The sequence below is a fragment of the Epargyreus clarus genome, unplaced genomic scaffold (assembly GCF_041222505.1).
Source record: "Epargyreus clarus isolate Ecla_fem2 unplaced genomic scaffold, WU_Ecla_fem_2.2 ptg000009l, whole genome shotgun sequence".
In the NCBI taxonomy this organism is placed as follows: Eukaryota; Metazoa; Arthropoda; class Insecta; order Lepidoptera; family Hesperiidae; genus Epargyreus; species Epargyreus clarus.
Genome location: NW_027332217.1, coordinates 9150541 through 9173196, shown reverse-complemented (window position 1 = coordinate 9173196; position 22656 = coordinate 9150541). Strand labels below are relative to the sequence as shown.

Sequence of the window (22656 nt, the reverse complement as noted above, 5' to 3'; positions counted from 1 at the left end):
TTCACGTCGTTAAATGTATGTATAATCTATATAATTAAATGGGAGTGATAAATTATGTGCCTTTGTTATATTTGCTGACATAAAACTATTACAAAGGAATGCCAATTATCTTAATTAATGAATACACTGATAACAATATCAACTTTGGTACTTGGGTAACTAGTGTTAATTTTGTTTTACTAACATAATAATATTAAAATTATTCGAAAGCGCGACATACAATAACAGTTTAATGCACTCCCTCGCCAGTGTATTCACTGGATAGTCCGCGTAAAACTGCTAGTCCGCTATATAACAATGAATCGCGTCGCCATAGCAAATTGTATGACTAGATACAACTGCTCGGAACAACTTCAAAGCGGACTAGCTGTTTGGCGATAACTATACCTACATAACAATCCAGAATTTGATATTTTAGAATAATCTTCATTATATCAGGGATCTTTATAATCACAGCAACTTTACAAATTGTACCATTAAAATTGCACACTGTACCTAATGCTCAGTTCCCTTCACTGATGTAATGCTCAAATCGGAATTGTTACAATACAGGTAGGTAAACGTTACTGGTGATGGAGCACCCTAAACTATATCATAATTATGTTTAATACCTTATTGTAATCGGTACATACAATCGATTACAATTAAGAAATACTAAATACCCATTAAAATATTATATGTTGGTAAGTAGGTTCTAATGATATTGGTAACATTTGGTCCAATGTCTTTCAATCCTATGGATCAGTATATTTAATGGCCTATGTAATTAAGTTCATTTTAGTTTAATGGCTCCTGACTCGTTTGATTTGACTACAATTGGACCATACATAACCATATAACAAAATTTTATATATTGTAACAAATAGAAGAGGAAAACCTAGAAGTACCTAAAATTATGATACAAACTTTGGTTTGTAGAATTTATTATTAAGAGTAGGTACTACATAGACCAACTCGAATACATTATGCTTTTATACTAGAAACATCTCAAAAAATATAGCAAGAAAGTTGCGAGATTTTTTATTTACCTAATTTTAGCCCAAACTTTAAAATGCTATTGGCACATAATTCAAAGCTAATGTAACTTATTTTGTAAAACTATTTTGTACCAACGACTTCGAGATTATTCGTTTTATTATAGTATTACTTATTTTTAACTTCATAATTATGTACATATTTCTACACTTAAAAGCGATATCGTACTTTGATACCTAGGTAGGTATTAATTAAATTGACATGTCTGTCTATGATCTGATAATAAACAGTCCAATGCAATGGGTCTGCGGCAGCGGTCGGCAACCTTTTTTGCAAAGCGGGCCACATAAAACCAACATGAGATTATAAAAAAAAGGTAGTCAAGTATAAAACAGACATAATAGTCTCTAAAATTTGTTAGCGAAAAAAAAGGTCGTCAAGAATAAATTGTTTCTAAGAAATTAGATTCTAGGAAGGCCCGGGGGCCGGAAGGAGAGGGTCGCTAACCACGTGTTGCTAATCGCTGGTGTACCATATATATAAATAAGCATTTATTTGCGCAGTGTTAGGGAGTCCGTAAATGAACTCCAATTTTCCTAATATTATTTACTTATGTTTGTTCGTACTAATCATAGATAAATACAGATATCTCACCGCCTTGGAATTGAACGAAGCCATTTAATAGCTGTCATAGTGGAATTTACGCAGAACAATGCCGATATGTGCAGTTAAGTGGTGCAAAAGCACGAAATCGAAGAAAAAGTTCGGAAAATATCGTTTCAAACACGAAAATAGATACAATGACAATTTCAGTTGTCAAAACTGGTTCTTGTTAGGAGTGAGTAATCTTTACTAATTTATGGTACTAATACATAATAATAATTACCATCAATGTTAACATACTTACTTTAATTTATTTATTATACTATAAGTAATATCGAATGTACAACAATATAAAAAAACTGACGAACATGACTTTGATATTCATATTTTAAAGGAGTTATCTATTATTTTATGTACGTACTTGTCATTTTAAAACTATAATGTCTAGAATTGGTATAGAATAAATGCCTATTGCTCTAAGAAAAATATATTATCTCAAAATACTTACATAAATATTGTAAATTATACACCATCCACGAGTTTTATAAGTTTGAATAAATAAAATATTTATAAATGAATCTATAAGTTATGTTGCAATTTTTTATCATTTTTTAAAAAGGTGACTTTAGCATTTAGTAGTAAAAATGAGTAGAAGCTAATACAGTGGACGGGATATAATGAATGTGATTTGTGCACCTACAAAATAGTTATTTAATGATCATTAACAGCTTATCGTAGCTTATTAAATATCAATGTGTTTTAATATTAATATATTTTATCAATCTTTCGCAAAATTAGACTAGACAATTTATTCTTCAATATGTATACCTTGTATATATTTATTTATATCACAAGAGGGCTTTCACAGATTCGGTACAATGACAATCGTGGCATACAAAAGATACAATTTGCGTTCATGAAAATTAAAATAATATTATAAACCTATATTTAAAACTTCATTCTCACTAAAGACAAAGGAAACAATAAGTTTTCATCTATTATTAACGCATTATCTATGTCCGCGTTTCCCAACCTGTGGTCCGCGGACCCCTGGGGGTCCGCGAGCATATGTATGGTGGTCCGCGGTGTCATATCTGGACCATACATAAATCTCTCTTTAAATGCAAAAGGGCCGCTTTACTGCTTTTTTCAATCACATACCTATGTGAAAGGCATTCTCTACTCTTGTTTATACAAAAAACAAATACAGAAACAGATTACAAGTAGAATCTGATTTCAGAGCTTAGTCGCAACATCAACCCGAATATCCCTGATTTAGTTGCAAAAAAGCAACATCAACCTTCACATTATTATTTTTTTCATATTTTTCCTAATAAACAGTTATAATTAACTTCTGTATTTGTTTTGTTTTTTGTATCTGTAATAACTAAAAAAAAATACCTAATCCGTTTTTTGCTGTTTATTTTATTAAGGGGGTCCGTGAAAACTGTGCTTGATGTTCTAAGGGTCCGTGGACTGAAAAAGGCTGGGAAACGCTGATCTATGTCATTATCAAAATTGGACTAATTTTATTGTTCAGCTGAGGTCTAGGATATTCATATGACTGCTGTTTTGGTTATTTTGCCATTTACAACAAACAATTATTATTTAATGACTTTATATATTGTTCCGAGTTTTCCTGTAAAGACAATCTTAAACGACTATAAAAATATGGAAATATTGACATAGCGACAATTTTTTGGACGGACCAATTAAATTTTAATAAGCGGTATATCTTACGGTTATCTATGGTATCAAATATATTTTGGGATTATCTCTAGTAAGTAAAATAATTAGAATTTAATATTTTGTTCAAGTTCAAGCGTTTATCAAACTTTTTTACTAGTGTCATCCAAAGGAACCATTGTTTCAGCTACTTTGTCTTCTACGGAATACCTATTGTTTCGTTTTTTACCCATACAGCTGGTAAAGCACGTCTCGCCTTTTCCGAAATTCTCTCCATCTAACAAAGATTGTGGCATTGGCTGGTTCATAGTTTCAGGTAAAAATAGACACAAAAATCCAGAGACTACGGCTACTAAGCCAAAAGTTACAGCTGGGATTTTGGGATTGAAGGAATCTAACAAAGTTATCAAAGGTGTCAATGCTCCTGACAATCGGGCACACATGGATCCCAAACCTATAGCAGAATTACGAACAACAGTCGGAAACAACTCAGCCGAGTAATTGTAAATTATAGCGAATGAGCCGGCTATAAAGAGTTTGCCGGCTACAACGATTACAGTGGATAAAGTTGTGCCTTGTGGTATGAAAGCTGCTATAACACATGCTCCACCCCCTATTAACATCATAGAGCTTATCAATGGCCTGCGACCCCATATATCAAGGAAATAAACAACAGTAGCGTAACTAGGTAATTCGACCAAACCGAAAATGGCAGTTATAAGGTATGGATTGCCTTCAAGTTTTCCGGTACTTAAGGTCAATCCATAATAAACTAAAGAATTAGCGAACCAACTCAAACAAACATTCAAAGTTTTATTCCTTAGATTTGGTGTTTTAAATAAATCTATGGTACTTGCAGAGGGTGCGTCGGATCCTTTGGAAGCTTCTGCCTTACCTCTCGAGACTAGTTGGGCCTTATCGAGTACTTCATCAGACCCATTCATTTTTAAAGCTTTTTGCACGATTTCTACGGATTCTTTTGCTCTTCCTTGGGCCCACAACCAACGAGGTGACTCGTCCATTATCCAAATATGAGGTATGAGTAAAAGGGCATGTAGTCCATAAACAACTTGCAAAATTTGTCTATCCATAATTAATGCTCCCCATCCTGCGACCAACATTATACCGAACGCGAACGCCCCTTGGAAAGAGACTCCACAAAGTGTCCGTTTACTAGGACCAACTACTTCCATAGTTAACACAAAAGCTGGTATGTAAGCACCGGCTGATCCGACAATACCGTAACAGAACACTACAACTAAAAACGACCAATATTCAGGTATAAAAGCAACAGCTACTCCTAAAATAAGCTGAAATACTGCTGACCAGCAAAATACTGTTTTTCTTCCTAACTTGTCAGCTAAACCTCCCAAAACGACAGCTCCAGTAAATACACCAAACATGTAAGCAGCTTGGGCTACAGCGCCCATCCACCTTCTGTGACAAACAAGGTTCCATTCAATAGCACGAGATGATGTTCTATATCTAGAGTCAAACACCCATTTTGAACACGCAGCTGTTTCATTCAGTTCATTATACATATAACAATTATGTAAACCACCCGAGGGAGTCTTGGGGATAGCTGCTAGTATCGCTGAAGAATTCCAAGGAGCTGCTGATTCGTTAGTGTCCACCCCGTCGATCCAGCATCTGAAATTAAAAATAACCTTGTATTAAAAGAAGTTCTATCAAATGTTCTTAATTAAATAAATAAGTCTGGGTTAGTACGTAGTGTAGTAGTTCACTACAGTAGGTAGTCTATACAACGATCGTCGTTGAAAAAAACAACTTTCCAGTAAACTGAAGTAGGCTAAGTTATTTTAACACATTCATTTCGTTCTGATTTGTGGAAATACTAAGCAACCATGCATATTGTACATATCTGTAAACTTCGTGGAGGTCATTTGAAGGATTTCTATACCACATTTTGTGTCGGGTGGTTATCTATCTGATCCTTACAACGAAACAGCAATTATTTACGAATTATTTTAGGAATTGCGCATAATATTATCAATTATCTTGCCCTTGAATTGCTCCTTAGGCATTTTGTTTACTTTTTAAAGCATGTTAATATACATCGACTGATTCTTTTATGTCCTCTGAGCTCGGTTCTTGCAATAAACTTGATTAAGCCTGAAGGATACTGAGACTGTTGTATTGCGGAAATACTCTAAAACTAGTCCTTATTTTCTTTTTTTCGTTACCTAGCTTCTAGATATGCAGTAGTATCCAATGTAAGTTTACATAAATGATATGTATATATCCTTAGACATATAAGTGAGTCTATGTCGTATAGTGATAGTGATATAAGGGAGGGCGAGTTACGAGGTATGGACCTTCCCTAAGCATAGAGCGAGAAAAGTTTACAAACATTAGATGACTTGTTTATTTCTGACTTTTGCACGCCATTGCTTTCCACCATCCTAGCTTAACAAAGCTTAACAGCTAAGTCCGTGGACACGTACCTACAGTATTTACTATAACTTTCGTATTCATATTAAAACTTTTTATGAACTGTACAGCACAATAAATTGCCAATGCAGTTAAAATATGAAACCTGTACCAATGAACAAGTTTAGCCTAAAAAATGCCACTCCACGGCATTGCGGTTTGGCAAGACTCGGACTTTTGACTTTTCCGTTACCTTGACCTGAATTCAGGTCTCAATGAAATGTAAGCAGTAACTCAAGTACACAAAATACATCGTACAGAAAAAAACAGAACATGCTGGAGCTTTTTCGTTAAAACACAGTCACACGTGGTCAAATTGAAGAACTAAACGTGCAGTTTCAGGGTTGTGGATAATAGAGCCTAGTTAATCTCGTTAATGAAGTTGCTAGAAAATATATACCAAAAAGTAGGTACCTGTACCCTTACCATGAGTTTTCAAAACATCCCACAATTTTACGTTACGTTTACTCAATTCATTATTCTGTTCCGTTTACTTGAGAAGACTGAGTAAACGTAACAATCAGTAAGTGCTCAAGTCTTTTTGTCTACCTCAAATTTTCGGAAAAATGAGAGACAAAACATAAAGCGCCATTTTGTCAATTTAGACATTTAATGTTACGTTACTGACACTATAGTTCTGATACAATCCGCCAGAGGCGCTGATATGATATTGTACGGGCAAATACGTAAACAAATACCAAAACAGTTATATTTGTCAAAACGTAAAAACTAAGGGTACAGTACTTGATTTTTTTCTACTATGTTGTTAACTACTTTTATATGAGCTAGAGACCCATAAAGCAAGATATAATTTTATTAGATAAAAGTGGGCTCTTACGTATTCATAAATATTAATTCTAATAACGTAACTTTAACTATGCAACTATTTAAACAAATATAGGTATTCAATTTCAAACAAAATAACGTATCTTAGTGTGTTATAGTGTATTGAATTACTAGATTCTTTAATAAGCTATTATTAATTTAGTCCTTAAATAAGTCCCTATCTACAAAATTCAAAATAAAACTCTCAGTAGAATTAAAACTCTTTATTAATATGAAATCGATAAAGTAAAAGTAAATAAAATCAAAAAACACATACAAACGAGTATATGATTACTAAGCATTAATAAATTCATAAATTTATTCCTGTACTTGAATTGTATCCAATACAAGGCTAGATATCCACTATATGTTACTAGATGTTTTATCTCCTGAACCATGTCACGTGACTGATTGTACAAAGTTAAGGTCAAAACCCGAGCAATTGGTGCACATGTTTAAGATAAATCAACTAGAAACATTAACAATTAAAGGAGATGTTTCATTTTCGGCCATCTCATGTACACTATATCTAAAAAACACGAATAATTTGTATAATTGAAGAAAAATACACATATATTTTGATAACCTAAAGTATTCCTGTTTAAAAATATTTAAAATAAGCATTCCTCATTGAAATATTAAATATGGCGGAATACTGTCAATGTAAAGTTTTCTAAACTGTCGATGTCGGTCAGGGAACCTATGTGTACCCCCCCCACACATAGGTTACTATACTCTTTGGATGTCGGTAATTCTGTATTTCGCTAAGTATTTTCGTAAGTTATTGTTACCTTAGTACTTTACAACCTGGCTTTTGTTTTGGGTATCCCGTCATTATTTCTGAATTTAATTTATTATTTATAATAATAATAACAAAACCACCTTTTAAATAGTATCTGGTTTTATAGATGTAAGTGACATGTCAAATTAAAAAAGAAGAAGTTGTCAATTTGATATGTGTAAAAGTGGATGTATACATATTATATAATAGTGGACTCCAATGTAAACGTTGAATAAATATGTACTGATGAGAAGATTCCATTTTAATCCTGAATATGTTTCTGCTCTGTGCTGCTTACGATTTTGGAGTGATTCTACTTTACTTATGTTTTATGGACTCTTGTGATTTTCGTGGGATCGCTGTGGATTGTGTTGACAAGGATTCAATATCATCAGGTAAAATATACATCAGTTAGTTGTATTAATCGTGAAATAATCGTTAATAATTTTAAACTAGAGAAGCTAATCTTTTTACATTTCTCTTTTTTTAGATAATTACATTAACAAGACAAGGACATTCTTGGGATGACAAAATAATCAGTTATTATTGCAACTGCATCGCTGGGCAACGAACCGTACTCGTAGGTAGTTGCGCTCACATTATGACCATTGTTTGATGTTTGGGCTGAGCTCGTCACAGGACAGTGACAGAACCTGCTACATGATTGGATGAAAATATTGATAAGGGAAGATATTTAAAATGAATAAATAATGTACCTAAGTGAAGAATAAGTAAAATATTATCAAATGTGTACTTAAAGTTGTTTTATTTACACAATTAAATGTTTTAACTAAAATAAATTGGTATAGAAGTACATATTTTGGTATGTTTGTTTTAAGTCAAGATTTATGAAAGTAAATATAATTAATGTTTATCAAATATAGGCATTGTTTCTCAATACATACAATACAATATTTATATATCTACGCCCATTCGCGTATAAAATATATTAAAAAGTATGTAATGTATATAGTAAGTTAAAATAGGATGACAGATGACATTATTACGGTAATCACTATCGCCATGATGTTTTTTCACTGTTGTGTTGCAAGTTTAAGTGTAAATTATTGTTTTTTAACAATTAAACGAATATGATTTGAAGAGAATGAACCCCTACAAATTGTTCTTTGCAAGTTTTCTTAGTTTTTAGTATAGTGTACAAAAGGTGGCCGGGAGCCCATACATTTTGAAACATCTCCTTTACGTATCAAATAATATAGAAATAAACCATAATTATGCTTATTATAATATTTATTATAAATATAATTATTGATAACAATCCATCATTTTTAAAAACACAATATAAGTAAACAATATTTAATAAGTAATTTAGTTACAAATTAATTAATGATTATTGAATAACAATTCAAATGAGAATGAGGAATTAAAATATAGATAGAATATATTAAACCAAAGCGACAGGTGGAACAGATAAGCATAATGAACATTAATAAAAATATGTTTTAAAATAAGAATATATTTAAGTGAAAAAAGACCAAGGCCAAATAAATAAATGCCCAAACTATTAACAAAAGAAATACACTTTTTCAAATGTGTTTAAATTAGTAGGTACCGATCTTAAAACTACATTTTGCATTTAGGTATATTTAATAAGTACTTACTACTTATACTGTCGCCTAATTATTTATTCAAAAACAAGAAAGCACTGGCAAAAAAACTGGGAATACTTTTATTTAGATATTTCACTGCCTCAAAAGTATTTTTGTAGTTATTTGAAGTAACTTATGCAAAGTACGTAATCTAAAAATTGTTTAAAAAATAATTAAGTAAGGCTACAATTCCCAATTGCACGGTTTTCAATCTACGAGTATATGGACAGAACCTCATCGTTAGAGGATTTTGATAATTAAGAGAGACGAATGATGACGTCAGAATGTTTACATATATGAAGTGGTGGGTTAAATTATAATTGTTTCTTAAAATGTATATAATTCAACAACGTCATGGCACTGTTATCATACTCGTTGACATTTGGCACAGTTTATTTTATGTAAAGCCTCAAGCAGTTTCGTTTTTTTTTTTTCAAAAAGTCCCAAGACTTTAAACATTACCGAAATTTTATTAAAACATACTCGTACATACGTACATTTTCCATGCATTTAAAAAAAATAAGTAAAATCATACAAATATTTAAGTATTTCTATTTTGGAAATATTTTATTAAAATAAATTCTAATTATTGTTTAGTGATTAATTGGTTTCACTCAGAAATACCTATATTAAAAATAATAAAAAACACCAAATAATGTTTATTTTATACTGTCTGGGTCAAAAGTACAATAAACGGAGGGCCCCTGAATGACGCAAGGTGGCCCTGGCCTCATTACGTACTATTAAAATCTTTTAATTTTATATTTTTTTATATAAAGACTAGGCTAATTTAACTTATTGCATACTCCACTCTCAGTCCAGAGCAGTCTTGTAATAAAATGTGTACCGATGACGATTGTAACAATTTTGCCTGCAGCGTCAACGCTACACCTATGCAATACCTACATGTAAATTCTATGCCTATAAATCGTCATGGACCGTCATTACCATTTTAAAACTACTTATAAATGCACAAAGCTCTTAGTCGTATTTTAAAAGGATATTTTTTGCGTACAAGTTTATTTATATGAATGCTTATATAAGACATAAAGAACAATGTAAAGAAATATACTTGTTTCAAATGCTCATATTATTTAAAATATTTTATATGACTGTAAATTTTACCGTTGCTTGTCTTGCTCTTTGAAAATCATTATTTACTTAATTACACTGTATGAAATTTAGATAAAATTAGTATTCAGCAATATTGTTAAAAATATAGATTTGTTAAAAATAGATATATCTAGGTATTATATAAAACTATGTATTTTATAATATTATAAATGGGTCTTTGTTGATACGATCTAGTAACTTACATACTACCCTAATAATAAATTTCACTTTCCTAATAATAAGTATGCGGCCTAAATAAATATAACAACCATATTTTAATGAAGATTAGTGTGATTTGAGTAATGTTTGCTGTTCTATTGATTACGTAGTTGAACAAAAAAGTCTAGAATGTGTCGCATTTTTAAGGGTGTCTTACAAATGATGAACATCTGAAATTACGTAGCAAATATTAGACAATATATTTATTCGACTCTTAAAATCTCTAAAATAAAATCGAAATGCAAGAGTAGGAAGTAAATTAATAACGTGATAATTAGCACGAGGCAGAAAAACGATAAAATTGAATATAAAACGAACACTACTATTTAGTATCCATTTGACATAACTTAAATAAAACATACCCCATAAACAGCTATAAAGCCCTAATTCCCAAAGTGGAGCGCAGCACTGAAATTATTGCAACATTGTTTAAAAATAAATTGACTTATTCCTATACTGAATGTCGCAACTGACTGTTCAGTTGTGTTAGTTATAATAGGGCTACTGATTTCTTTTCTAACATGTACAGTCTGCTTAGTAACGTGATCATGTCTGCTATGCAGAGGGGTCCAAGTTCGTACCCCGGTCGAGCATATACCATGGCTCACACAGAATCCTGGCCAGAATTGATTCCATGAAACTTTTTAACAATCTTCATGAACACATGTCGGATTTTTGGAACTAAGATTTTGACATAAAAAATATTGCGCTCAAACAAACATGTCAGAAAACCATCCCTGGACCTAAAACCTAAGATAATATAAGCAAAGTGTGGCCGGACCTACCATAAAACGATCGGAGTGGCTAATTTTATCATCAAATTCCAAAAGGAGCATCGATTTAAAAAAGAGGAAAATATTTTTCAACCAATTCTCCCCCTTTTCTTACTTCGTTAATTATTGATGTTATTATTGGTTTTTTCTCTAAAATAGTAAATATCTTCCATGCTAGCTGCAGGTGGTTACACTGGTATCAGTATATACTAAGGTAAGTAAGGGGGCGCCATCCTAAAACTAGCCTCGGGCCGGCACTCATGCAAATATAACATTTAATTACGTATTCAATACTTTAAAAATCTTTGTTTGACTTATCGCTAATAAAATATAAAATATCATCCAGTCTAATGCTTTCCTAGGGAACGTGACTAGAGAATTAACTGTAATAAAAATCTTTTTGAACTTATAATTATGACATGTGATTACAATAATGTGACGTTACTTTTTTATTTAATAGTAATAACTAAATCAATTTATAATTAATACAGCTACAGTGATGTGTCAATATGGCGTAAACATACCTGTAAAAGATACCTTTCTAAATATAGAGCCTGAAATAAACCAACAAAGAGTAGACGTTTGAGTTAAAGACAAACTTAACTTTAAACACAACAGTGATAAAAATATTAAAAATTGTATACTAACTGAACAAAATGACTGAATTAAACTAAACTTAATATTAAACTTACTTAAGCAGTAGTTAATATTACAAGTAGAGATAAAGTTACATTTGATGATGTGATAGACAATAATTCAAAAAATATTTTCGAGGTACGTAACCTTAAACTACAAATGCGTTAAATCTGTGTCAGAAATTATTGTGCATTTTAGCCTTTCTTTTCAGTCAGGTCGAGGGGTACCATTGTTTCTGGGAGGTCTATCGTATCAGTGCTCATCCTTCTACCGCTACAGTTCGTGAAACAAGTATCTCCAACTCCAAACCTTTCACCGTCTTCGATCGATTGAGGCAGATTCCTACCAATAGTCTCCGGTAACAGGAAAGTCGAAAATCCTGATAACAGAGCCAAGAATCCAAATATGATCGTTGGAATTTTTGGGTTGAGAGTATCAAGCAGACTTATCAATGGTGTAAGAGCTCCGGACACACTAGCACACATGCTTCCGAGACCCACACCAGAGCTCCGCACCACCGTTGGGAATAATTCTGCTGAATATTTGTAAATGATCGAGTATGAACCAGATATAAATAGTTTGCCAACCATGACAACACCGGTAGCAGAGGTAGACCCGTGAGGTAGCGCGACTACGACTAGACAAGAAATACCTCCCAGTAACATCATCGCGCTGATAAGAGCTCGATGACCCACTCGGTCTAAGTAGTACATGATTATCACGTAGCTTGGCAGTTCAACTACCCCCATTAGAAACATTATAAAATAAGGATTTCCGTTGAGCTTTCCTGTGTTAAGCGAGAGTCCATAATAAACGACGGAATTAGCAAACCAGCATCCGCATATAATTAAAGTCTTCTTTAGCATATTTGGTGTTTTAAACAAATCTGTAGTTCCAGCTGAATGTTCATCAGTATATTTCGCACACGTAGCCTTGCAGTGAGACACCAATAAGGGCGCATCTACGTTTTCATTAGATCTATTCATTTTTAAGGCCTTTTCGATTATAGCCACCGACTCTCGAGCTCTACCTTGAGACCACAACCACCTCGGGGATTCATCCATCATAAACCATTGAGGAAGTAACACAATAGCATGCATTGCATACACAATCTGTAAATAGAATCGGTTGTCTATAAGATATCCCCAAGCGGCCAGGAGCATTATTCCAACAGCAAACATAATTTGAAACGTAACGCCGCATATTGTACGTCTGCTCGGCCCCACTAACTCCATTGTGAGTACGAAGCCAGCTATGTATGAACCAGATCCGAAAATTCCGTAAAGAAAACGGACTGCTACAAACATATAATAGGATGTCGTGAACGCTACTGCAACCCCAAACAATAATTGAAGAAGTCCGGCCCAAACAAATACTGTTTTCCTTCCAAATTTATCGCATAGTCTTCCGAGGAGCATTGAGCCCACGACTACTCCAAACATGTACGCGGTCTGGGCGGTCGCACCCATCCATCGGCGATCGCAAACAAAGTCCCATTCGATTCCACGAGACGACGTGAAATATTGAGTATCGTACACCCAGGACGCACAATATTCGGTTGTGTTATTTTTCCCATACACCATACAGGAATCAAGTTTTCCGTGTTCATTCAAAGGAATATATTTTGAAACCAGCGAACTGTTCCAGGGCTCCGTGATATTTGAAGTGTCTATTCCATTGAGGGCGCACCTGAAACATAAATTGCAATTTTGAAGAGCAACGTCATATGCATAGTATGTTCGTGCAAAACAAGCGTATGTTTGTGAATCTCGCAGTGAAGCTGTGCTCTCAAACATATCTACAGATGCTCTACTAGAATGAATTACTACGTATTGAGACACAATGATCTAAAAATAAATTAATAAATATGTGATTTTCATTGTCAGATCATTTAATTTATGAAACTACGTGGTGTATTAGAATGTACCATATCAGTGTTTAATGTAGAGTTGCAAACGTTATCGTAAACATAACCATAACCAAGTACACATCCCTTTAATACATGCATTAAAAATAAGAAATAACGTGCACAAAGTATATAAAATCATGCAATAAACTAAATAAGCATTAAAATAATATACATACATATGAAATAAAGTGCAAGCATAAATTACGTGTAAAGTGATATCCTGTTCCATTTTTACTTTGTTTACAATAAAAATTACTTACGTTTAATAAATTAACAGCACTAAACATCACTTGTTGTAACGTCACCAAAGCGGAATCCATACGTATTGCCCCCACCCAAAAACGTAAGGCAAAATATACACTATCAATCAAGATCAAGTACGTACTTGTGAAGCAGTAAAATATGTTACATGGCCCGCCCTTAACCAAATTCGAATCATTGATTGAAGTGGCTAATACCACTATTTAATATAATGATGCTTGCTTTGAAAAATAATACCTTCTAGTTTTAAATACGGTGATTAAATAAATTATTTGAGATATTTCATGAACACTTCAATCATTGATAATTAATTTGCTTAGCCCTTCTTAATCAACAAAATCCTAAGAATGGGTCTCATGCATTTAAATGACATTTTTAGACCGGTCTGGAGTATAAATTTACTTTAATAGAATTTATTGAGTTTATGTGAAACCCATAATACATGAAGTGATACGCACACGACAAAAAAACGTTCACAAACATATCAAGCGCACCTCAACCACCAAAAACAGGTGAAAATATACATAAGTAATACTCAAACGTAAAACAGAACCACCACTTATAAAACCAATGACATGAAAACCCAATTTTTAGCGCTATCATAATTATTTAATATTTATTTTGTACAATTTTAACTAACTGATTCTTTGATCATTCGGATTATGTAGTCCCTATAGCAAAAGTCTATTTTATTCTGAAAAAAACGGCTTGACGAATTTTAACTTATGAAGTGTTTCGTCTTCGTCTAAATTGTGGGAGTGATAGTTTCAAACAGTCGTTTTTTTTAATTATGTTATATTTCTCTAATTATTTAATTGTAGGTATGTAACGTAACATGTAAGAATACAAAATTAAAAAAAAACCTTTTTATAATTGTTAATTAATATCGCAACAATAATAACGTTACAAGTTCTTAATAATAAACTTTCTTCCAAGTTTTTGTGTTATGTTGCAAAAATAACTTAAAGAACTAACATGCAGAAAGTTATTCTTAAATCCCGTCAATACGATTTCTTATTGTTATTTTAATAAGTATTAATTTAAATGAAACAAACCATTAAATCAAGAGACATGCAATTAATACCATTAGAAGAGTAAAATATAAATTATCTCATTCTACTTTTTATAACGAATTGTACCCTATTCATGAATTAATTTATTACAGCCATAAATTACTATGGCGTGTATTTGCTTCCTTAAATCGGTCATGGATTACTTGTCACGCAAACTGAAAGACCATTCATAATTATTACGTAGTAAGTATTTACATATGTAAAGACTAAATCAATTGTTCAAACAGTAGAATACATTCGAAAAATAGAACGAAACCTTGAGCTATTGGAAGATTAATAATTTGTTGGTAATTCTAAGCTCATTTGTTGGTAATTTCAAGCTAAAATATTACTTTTACTCTACTGATTCTTTTATAATGTAAATGGAATCGTAAATCATTTTTATAAATAGGACTAAAGTATATGTTTTTAATTATTACGTAGGTACTTATTTTAAACATAAAGGTAACATTTTTTTAACACGGTAAGAAGATATTTTTGTTGAATAATTACTTTTTCTCTACAGAATTCGTCTCGCATTTATTATTAGTCATTTTTGAATAATATATCAATTAAAACTTGATACAATTTTGTACCAAGTTCTCATTGATATATTATTACAATTATGTACGGTTATTTAGTACAATAAAGTATTATTAATTACTACTTATTTTTTATAACTGTAAAGGTAAATAAAATGATCGCCACTTCTTAAAATGTAATAAATTGTTATGAAATTACAATAATGAAGGTATATTTATTTCGCTTTAGAAATTAAAATATGAACCTTCGTTGTATGTACATGAGTATTTGATTAATGAAACAGGTTTAACTATAAAGCATTTATTTCGATTTTAAATACTAAACAAGTACGTAGTTGTTATTATTCACAATAATCAAAGATTGGTATATAAATATAATAATCATAACTGTCATGGAATATTTTAGGAATAAGTTTTTATTTTATGATATTGAATTATATTATTCACAGTATTATTAAATATACTTACTTTATAAAGCAAAATTATGTAAGTATATAATTAAACATTTTATACATGTAATTATTATGCTGAAATATAAATAATAAATTGTTTCTTATAATGTAATCAATGTACCTACGCAAATAAATATTTTTATTACAACCATTGTGACATGATCAATCCGGTTTATTGCTAATATAATTTTCTTATTGGACCTGATTATATGGTAAATTTTTGAATTTAATTAATTTGAGTACCTATTATGCTTTCGCGTTCATATTATATAAACTCTTATTTGTGTAGTAAAAAGTAACTCATAGACATGCAATTTATCCAATGTATCCATATCGATCTGATTCAGAGGATTCTGGGTTTGATCTCAGACAGGCATACATTTAAAGTTCAATCCTGGGTCTAAGTTTGTGCACTCATCTTTGTATGTCCCTGAATTCCTTTGCATAAGGATTATCCCTAACCTTAGAGGGCATAGTTCAATCCCTTCCCAAGACTACATCCTTTAGGTACATACCTATGTTCTGGCACCGCTGCTACAGTGACCAGTGACAGCATATGCATACCAGCCGTCATCGCCGCAAGAATGTGTAGGAAAAATTGAAAGCCTTGGTACCGCCCGAAGTCCCCTGAAATACAAACAATTATTTTCATCCATTAATTTTACATTAAAATATGTTGGGCATTTGCATGATGATATAGATGTTTCTTTTTCAGAACTCAAGGTCTCCTCGAGGCGCTTTTCATTGTCTCGTAGATAGGAAACTAGTTTACAAACTGACAAAATGGCACATATATTCACACTTACTGTAGCACACCTATGAATAGATTTTGTTTACGAAGTAATAAACCGAGATCTAATATAAGTGGGTGTGTATAAGTAGGTAATGTAACATTTGTCACGTTGGCTTTAACACATCTTATATTATTTTATTATCAAACAAGAAAATGTCAAGGACCTCCTTGGTTCGTAACCGTTTGCGGACATAGCTGATAATGGAACTACTGTAACGTCCGCTGTATCAATTTATTTCTGAAACTGCCACTAATGACCGTTCCAGTAATTCTAAGGTAATAAAAGGTCCTATACAGAAAATTCCTGATAAAACATTATTATTTTTATAAAAAATTGATAAACCTTTATAGAAACCTAACCTTTAATACTTTTTAGAATTTTAACCTTTATAGAAAGGTTCATGACATTTTGATGAAAGCACAATTTTCTATGAGAAAGTTTTGTGTATAACACGTGTTTGAATTTTAACAAAATCAAGATATTTCATGTTAATCATGATACATGTAAATATTAGATAAAATGAAATATATGTATATCGTTACTGGGATATTTGATTACGATAAATATAACTCTAGCAATTGGTATTATTTCATGATAACCTAATTGAAGCTATTAATTTTTTGTCAGTCTTTAAATCGAGGACGCTGTTTATAGATAACTGGGGCAAATTATCTCATGGTCACACCTTACAGCGTCGATTTTAGTTTTAAAAGGGAACAAAAACATTTATTTTACAAACATAAGGGATTTACCCTCTTATTAAATCAGGAACCGATGTTATTAATGTAAAAACATCTGGACTGAAATTCCTTATTTTAGTACTTTTTATGTATTTACCTACATAAAATATATTCATGTAGAGTTATATAATTCTTGGGCAACCATTTATTTCCTATTTACAAAAAGATTAATAATTACAAAAATAGATTTAGGATTTAAGAATGTTCAGAATAGGTATTCACCATAATACCCATAACATATCACAATTAATTAAATGCAAAAAAAAACAAGATTAATTAATAGTCTCATGTGACATAAAAATGACTGCTAATATAAGTCTACCGACACTGCATACGTAGAACTCGAGTTAAAAATAATTATTAAATATTTTTTTCTAAAAAAGTGACCAAGTTTCAGTAATTCCACTTAAACTGTAGAATGTTCAATCAATTACACATAAATGCGACATACGTAATGGTAAGTAACTGGTGGATAGCGTGTTGGCCTTAAATGACCTGTAAGTGAATTGCCGCTTACTGGATCTAAGCGCCACGTAATATATATAATCATAACGATGTTTTGTACCGACATAATTGTGTCTCACATACAATATTATAATGTGTATATTTATGAGCTTTTTTGTTCACGCGAAGAACTTACCAAAATATAATGATCATTATTTTAAAACCAATTCATGTTAGAACATAAATTAACTTTGCATTTCTTACGCTAAATGTCGCATAATAGAATAATATTCCAGTGTCAGAAATCCAATTTAATTTATTATTATGGAAAGTTACAAAATTTTAATATGAAATGCTATATAATGATTTATTTAATATTTGAGACCATATTCAATGTCAATACATTTTTACTTAAATTTTATGAAAAAACACCTTTACCTGAAAAGAAATTGAATATTTAGAGACTAGTCAATAAACAATAGATTTTAGATTGAGCATGACAAATTATCCAGATCTAAATTGTTAAATTATTTATCCGTAGAATAATTTATACGTTCAAGCATCCACGTGCGTAGTACCCCAGACATTAATACGAACGTTATTCAATAGGTACTTATTGACACAAGTGCAAACCAAAATACTAATAAATAGTATCGTTTTAGTACACGACACCATCATAACGTAGTTTATATGTGTATTCCGTAAGTAACTTGCATTCCTGAACGGCATATGAAATTTATGTGGCATTAAAAGTTTTATTGCCTTATACACACACCTGCTTTTCTTCATTTTAATGTGTCACCTGTCATAGACGTATTTATAACTAAATAATAAAACTTTCACAGGTTTTAGTATGAATAAGGCATCAGGTAGTTTCATCTTTTTGATTTACAAATGTATAAATTACTTTTATAGTTGTAATAATTACTTTAATTGTAGATGCTATGCACAATGTACATTGCCTGACCATACCTGGATATCAATCTGGAGATTAAAAATTCGATACCTATATGTGTTTTGCTTATGTAAGCGATAATGTATACTTATTATGTGCTGTTAAATAAAATTACATAAATGATACGTTAAGGCCTACGTCGAACGTTAAGGTAGGACCTGATAAATAGGATCGTCAAACATTTATGATCAGATGATCACGCTTTATATGCGCACGACTTAAATGATGACTTCCACTTAGGTCGAAACACATGGCATACTATTTACATTAGCATATCAACGACATGGACAATTTGGTAACAACCGAAGAACGTAAAATCGATCGATTCCGTTATGATATCATTATACTAGCTCCCGATTTATGCTCTACTTTAATTCACAAGACGAAAATTGTTTCTAAAAATAATGACTTCCACTTAGGTCGAATCATATGGCATCCGAATTTATATTACCCTGTCAACAATATGAACAATTTGGTAACAACCGAAAAAACTAAAATCAATTAATTTGTTGTTTATGTTTACGCACGCTTCTTACTCTAATCTACAATGCGTTGCTATAAAATGTAAATTATATTAAATAACCAATTATTTCTATTCTTATAAGTCATATTTTTATTCAAATCAGTCCGTGAACTCGACATGTGGGGTCAAAGGACTCTGAGTAGGCTGATTGGTTCAGGCTCAGCGTTTGGATAAGCGCGCCAAATAAATGACACCAACAATATTCATATTTATAATTTTATGTAGGACTTATTTCACTAATTTAATATAAAAATGTGTATGATTTTCATTAGAAGATTTTGAACTGAGAAACAATGTTTACCCTGTGTACTCTGCGTACATAAACTAAACTACTTGGTGAGATATAATATATTGAATAACAAATTACCACATCAATTTTCAATAAAAATACCAGCAACATTCAGCAAAATATTTCAAGTATTTGATTTGATAATTTGATCGATAGATGATTAAGCAATTAATTTATCAATACGTTCTTAAAAACGCGAGTCATGAGGCAACATTGTATGAGTGTAGGTTTGTAGGTACTGCGTCTTACTCTTAAATGAAAAGACAATTGTTACCACTTGGTGGCAGTTTGATTTTTTTATTTATTAAGCATCAAGTAATCAATTCAAGTACACAATGTTATTACTACTGATGTCCCTTTACCTAACTATTGATGACTCTACAATCTATATCTTCTTATATATAAAATTCTCGTGTCACAATGTTAGTTACCGTACTCCTCCGAAACGGCTTTACCGATTTTCACCAAATTTTATATGCATATTCAGTAGGTCTGATAATCGGCTATTATCTATTTTTCATACCCCTAAGTGATACGGGTTGTTCACCCTTAACATTTTTTATTTATATGGCAACACAACGTTTGCCGGGTCAGCTAGTATTTAATAAAATTGATGTTATTTAGGTTTTTTTTTAAATTTAAATGCTTGTGTTCATGTATTGGTTACATTATGTTGAAAAAATATACTGCTGGCAAAGAAATGACAATATATTGACATTTTCAATACTATTAAATTTTAAATCTGTGTTCTGATCAAAACCAAGTGCGCATTGTTTAATAATATACCGAAATACGCTACAATTCTATAGTAAAACATAGATTAAAACTCTATATGTGAATTATTTTTCCTTATTTTTGCGTGCCATTTGTAGGCTTCCATTTTATTTCACAGAATCTGCGGTGCGAATTCATACGAATTCATGCCACTATAACATAATATAAAAGATAAAGATTTACTTTTACAGATAAAAGTTTACTTATCTAATACGCTGAAGCTAGATTAAACCTAGCATTCCGAAAAAATGTAAGCCTTTAGAATGAGATAAATAAAAAAGTGACATGTAAATTCTTTTATCGTCTCTTATCAGTATTGAGCATTATCTACGTAAATTCATATAAGTGATAACTTCTACCAGCATTTATATGCACTCGAGATATGATCCTAAATCTGAATCAGGAGATAGTGTTAAAATAAAATGTTACATAAATATTTCAGTCTGATAAAATCCCAGTCAGAAACATTGTTCCACTATAATATTTTTATGTCGTTTTAAAAATAAATAAAACTTAAAAAAAATAATAAATAAAACTTTTGCGAATTCCAAATTAATTATAAAATTATGCGTATTGGGAATCAATTAAACAAATACAATCAAATTACATCTGCATCATGTAATTAATACTTTACACAAATTTTGTATTATAATGAGGCCAAAATAAAATTTGTCTCTTCAGTTGACTCTATCTAGTTTACTCGTGTGTTTAAACGTAAAATGACAAAGATTGTAAATAAAAATAAAACAGTAAGTATTCTAAATTAGTAATTATGTACATTCTTAACGAGGTTTGTTTTATATGATTAGGTAATATCGATTTGTCATTACCTAAGCTCAAAATTCAAGCCAGCAACTCACTCTCCTCACGAATTGTGTAACGAATCATCTCTACTAGGTATATAGCCGTTAAACACATACACGGGAGGGACTAGTTAGCATAAGTGAAGTTTAAGACTGATGTTCTAGGCATAAAACAGTTGTAAATGAGCACATTCCGCAATATGAAGCCGACGCAAGCATCGTTTACTTCAATCAACCAATTACACAATTTAGCCACTTTTACGGTCAATTCAATAGTAGAGACCTACCTACAATATAATACTTCCTACATGACTAGCATTTCTTTTCTTCGTTCGAATTAAGGAAACATTAAATTAGGAGACGATGTGGTAACATTTTTCGCTTCTATAAATATTGACACTATTTCCGTAAGGGTTCGATGAACTGTACGAAGTTTATTTCGATGCATACCACTAGTCATCACAAAATATGGAAAGGTCTCATTCATTGCTCAGGTTAGAGTCTCATGAATAAAACATGAGAGAAATTACATTCAACAAGGGAGTCACGTATCTTATTGTGCCTTTTAGCATACATGGTGAATGTGTAGTTGCAATAAAGACATTTAATAACTTAGTGTAAAGAAACATTATAGGATAATTAAAACGTAGACTTCACATCTCAGTAGATCTGTACAAACAATTTACAATGTATGAAGAGATATGAATTTTAATTGCATCAAGTTTCTTGGTAACAATTTAGTAGATGTCGGCGATGGTAATCGCTTGTAATAATAACTATTTAAGATGATTTATGATAATAAATATTATACTAAGTGCACATACACGGCAGTGACGGTCATCAGGTATGCGTATTATTCACGTATCAAGTGTATTTTTCTTTTTTTTTTTAAAGCTGAAAATATGTATTATTAATATATTATGCAAATAATAATTTTAAAAATAACTACAGGTTGAAAAGTGATTATTATTTTTTAAAATATGATTTGTTCCGCGCACATGGAACATTGAATACATTTGTTTCGTCTGCATACACATATTTTAGTAACACGGGGTAAAATATATTTATGGTTTACAAATTGGGTCAATCGATAAATCATAAATCCATGGATTTTCCTTAACCAACTTTACACATGGGATATTTTATAAACAATACTAAGTAAATTTGCACTTATATACTAAAAATACTTGTTAAAGTTAACGCCGCTTCAAAATATAAAACTAATAAATTATCGTTTTCACAAACTAAACTATGCGTTAGAAATAATACCTATAAAAAACAACTAAGTACATATAATAATCATTCAAGAAATGAATCCTGTAGTAACTCTACACTCCTCTATAAGGGTATATCAATGTCATTTTAAAATATCAAGTAGTTAACACTGTTCGTAGATATTGAAATTACCTACAATATTTTGCCAAGAACGTGTTAATTACCTACATT

At 31.4% G+C, this 22656-nt stretch overlaps 1 protein-coding gene across 2 annotated transcripts in view; it reads right to left on the bottom strand.

The window, feature by feature from the left end:
* Nucleotides 1-1758: 1758 nt before the first annotated feature.
* LOC140744948 (organic cation transporter protein) overlaps nucleotides 1759-22656 on the bottom strand; it is a 28820-nt gene continuing 7922 nt past the window's right edge. The window contains exons 2-3 of one of the 2 annotated variants that reach the window (XM_073076675.1): nucleotides 16404-16515; nucleotides 1759-4914 (exon numbers count right to left, since the gene is read on the bottom strand). In XM_073076675.1, coding sequence (XP_072932776.1) covers nucleotides 3408-4914; nucleotides 16404-16515 — 1619 coding nt within the window. In that variant the 3' untranslated portion in view covers nucleotides 1759-3407. Of the gene's footprint in view, nucleotides 4915-10189; nucleotides 13362-16403; nucleotides 16516-22656 lie in introns of those variants that run through there. The other variant, XM_073076676.1, reaches the window with a different exon arrangement.